The 1,918-nt window shown below is 36.2% G+C and overlaps 1 protein-coding gene across 7 annotated transcripts in view; it reads right to left on the minus strand.

The window, feature by feature from the left end:
- The window catches only part of LOC107040641 (poly(U)-binding-splicing factor half pint), a 16,533-nt gene that overhangs the window by 10,102 nt on the left and 4,513 nt on the right, over positions 1-1,918 (minus strand). For 5 of the 7 annotated variants that reach the window (XM_015260806.1, XM_015260804.1, XM_015260803.1 and 2 more), the window contains one exon: positions 760-1,794. Coding sequence is in view for 2 of the 7 variants with exons in the window: in XM_015260802.1 (XP_015116288.1) it covers positions 760-825 (66 nt within the window). In the remaining 5 variants the exon portion in view is untranslated. The remainder of the gene's footprint in view (positions 1-759; positions 1,795-1,918) is intronic. The other 2 variants (XM_015260802.1, XM_015260800.1) reach the window with 1 other exon arrangement.

Consider the following 1,918-nt stretch of genomic DNA (forward strand, 5'->3'; position numbering starts at 1 on the left):
TTCAACTGCGTGAAACACACAGTAGTATGAAACTTCAACTGCGTGAAATACACAGCAGTATGAAAATTCGGCTGCGTGAAACACACAAACTTCACGCATGCGTGGAGTGTATGGAGTGTACGGGAGTGATTCACGCAATAGTGCGAATAGTCACGGCCTATTTTTAATCGAATTCAATATTACTCCAACATTGGCCGAACGTTGGCAGCCAACATTGCCCCAAACATTAGCCTTTGTTACTTTTCCCTGAATATTGGTTTCAAAATAAATTTTTACAAAATGGACACACATGCATACACATATATACATCCATCCGGTCATGGTCTTAAAATAGCACATTCAAACTCCTGAGGCCAAAATTAGTTATTCTGACCCAAAAAATTGCAAATTTCGGATTTGACGAAAACAATTCAGTAGTGAAGTGACCGGTATAAGTGGATTTTGACTATTGCCCAGTTTTCTATGAATATCTCAAAATCTAAGGGAAATAGCGAAATTTTTGTCATAACCTTTTTTGTAGAGTAAATTGAGAGCTACAAAAAAGGAAATCACAAAAATGTCGCTATTTCCCTTAGATTTCGAGATATTTATTGAAACCAATAGTCAAAATCGACTTATACCGGTTTACCACTTCGATACTGAATTTTTCCATTCGGAAAAAAAGTGACAAAATAAAAATCAAACTATGGACGTCTGAATATAAGGGTCATAAGGGTAGAAAATAAAACTGAAATAATAATTCCAACAAAAAACACTCACCAGCAACAACTTGCCCAGTCTGATTGAGATCATAAATAGGGCCAGGCAGGAATTCCCCAGCATTTCCTGCGAAGAAATATCAAATTAATAATCAATCATCACAAATAAACCGTTAAATATCTCCACCATCACGCAAACCACCTTCAAAAGCATCTCAAAATTACTCTCAATTGAATTAAATCTAATGATCTCTCGTGATGGTGAAGACATGCTGGACGAATTGTCTCATATTGTCATTCAGAGAAGAATTGCAAGGGGGGGTTGACGGGATAAAAATCAATATCATCTTTACACAGTCAAAGAAGAATACCACAAATTGTCAATGAATAATCTCTAACAGATGCAGATGTAAATTCTTGATTGAAGAGAGAAACAGAGAAATCAAATAACTCTTGACGAAGCAACTCAAATGAATCTCTAATCGTTAAAATTTCTTTCATTTTAATAGACGAGGACTTAAGGGGGGGTTGAAATGAGACAGTTATCGGTGCCGTGCAGCAGCTCCCAGAGCCGGATCTCATCCGTTGTATCACTGTAAGTTTAAAGAAATTAAAACAGTCAAGTCACACCCGATTCAGTGGGATAAATAAAACAATGAAAAAATTACAGATTAATCATGAAAATAATGTAAAATTCACGATGAAAAAAAAAACGTACGTACAAGACGCGTTTTAATGCGATTCACCTGCGTTATTGGACAAATTATTAATAAATCCTCAAAATATATGCTTAATCGATATTAATATTTTTCATATACACGAGTGCATCAGCTAGTCTCTGTAACAGAAATCAGAAAACACGTTGAGAACGTAACTATTCTTTGGTATTTCTCGTTGATAAATTCCCTGTCGTCAATTTATTTTGAATGAAATAATCATGTGATACGTTTTGTTAACGTGTATTTGCACTTTGACCTCTGTGAATACACCTAAACCGGCTTAACTGTTCGAGAATTGGGGCCTCACTCAATGAATTATTTCGCATGGGGTTTTAGTCCGTGAGAGAGATAGAGAGAGACTTGTTGCGACGAGATATCTGTAAGCACAAAGCAAAACGAGAACATACGCTGAGTGGATTTATTCTCCGTTTTTCCAGGGTTTTTTGCCTGAGAGGTTTGTTTGTTTGAGGGCCTGTACTTGATTACGTGACCTGATCTTTT

The sequence above is a fragment of the Diachasma alloeum genome, unplaced genomic scaffold (genome assembly GCF_001412515.2).
Source record: "Diachasma alloeum isolate Michigan unplaced genomic scaffold, Dall2.0 Dall_scaffold_00339, whole genome shotgun sequence".
In the NCBI taxonomy this organism is placed as follows: Eukaryota; Metazoa; Arthropoda; class Insecta; order Hymenoptera; family Braconidae; genus Diachasma; species Diachasma alloeum.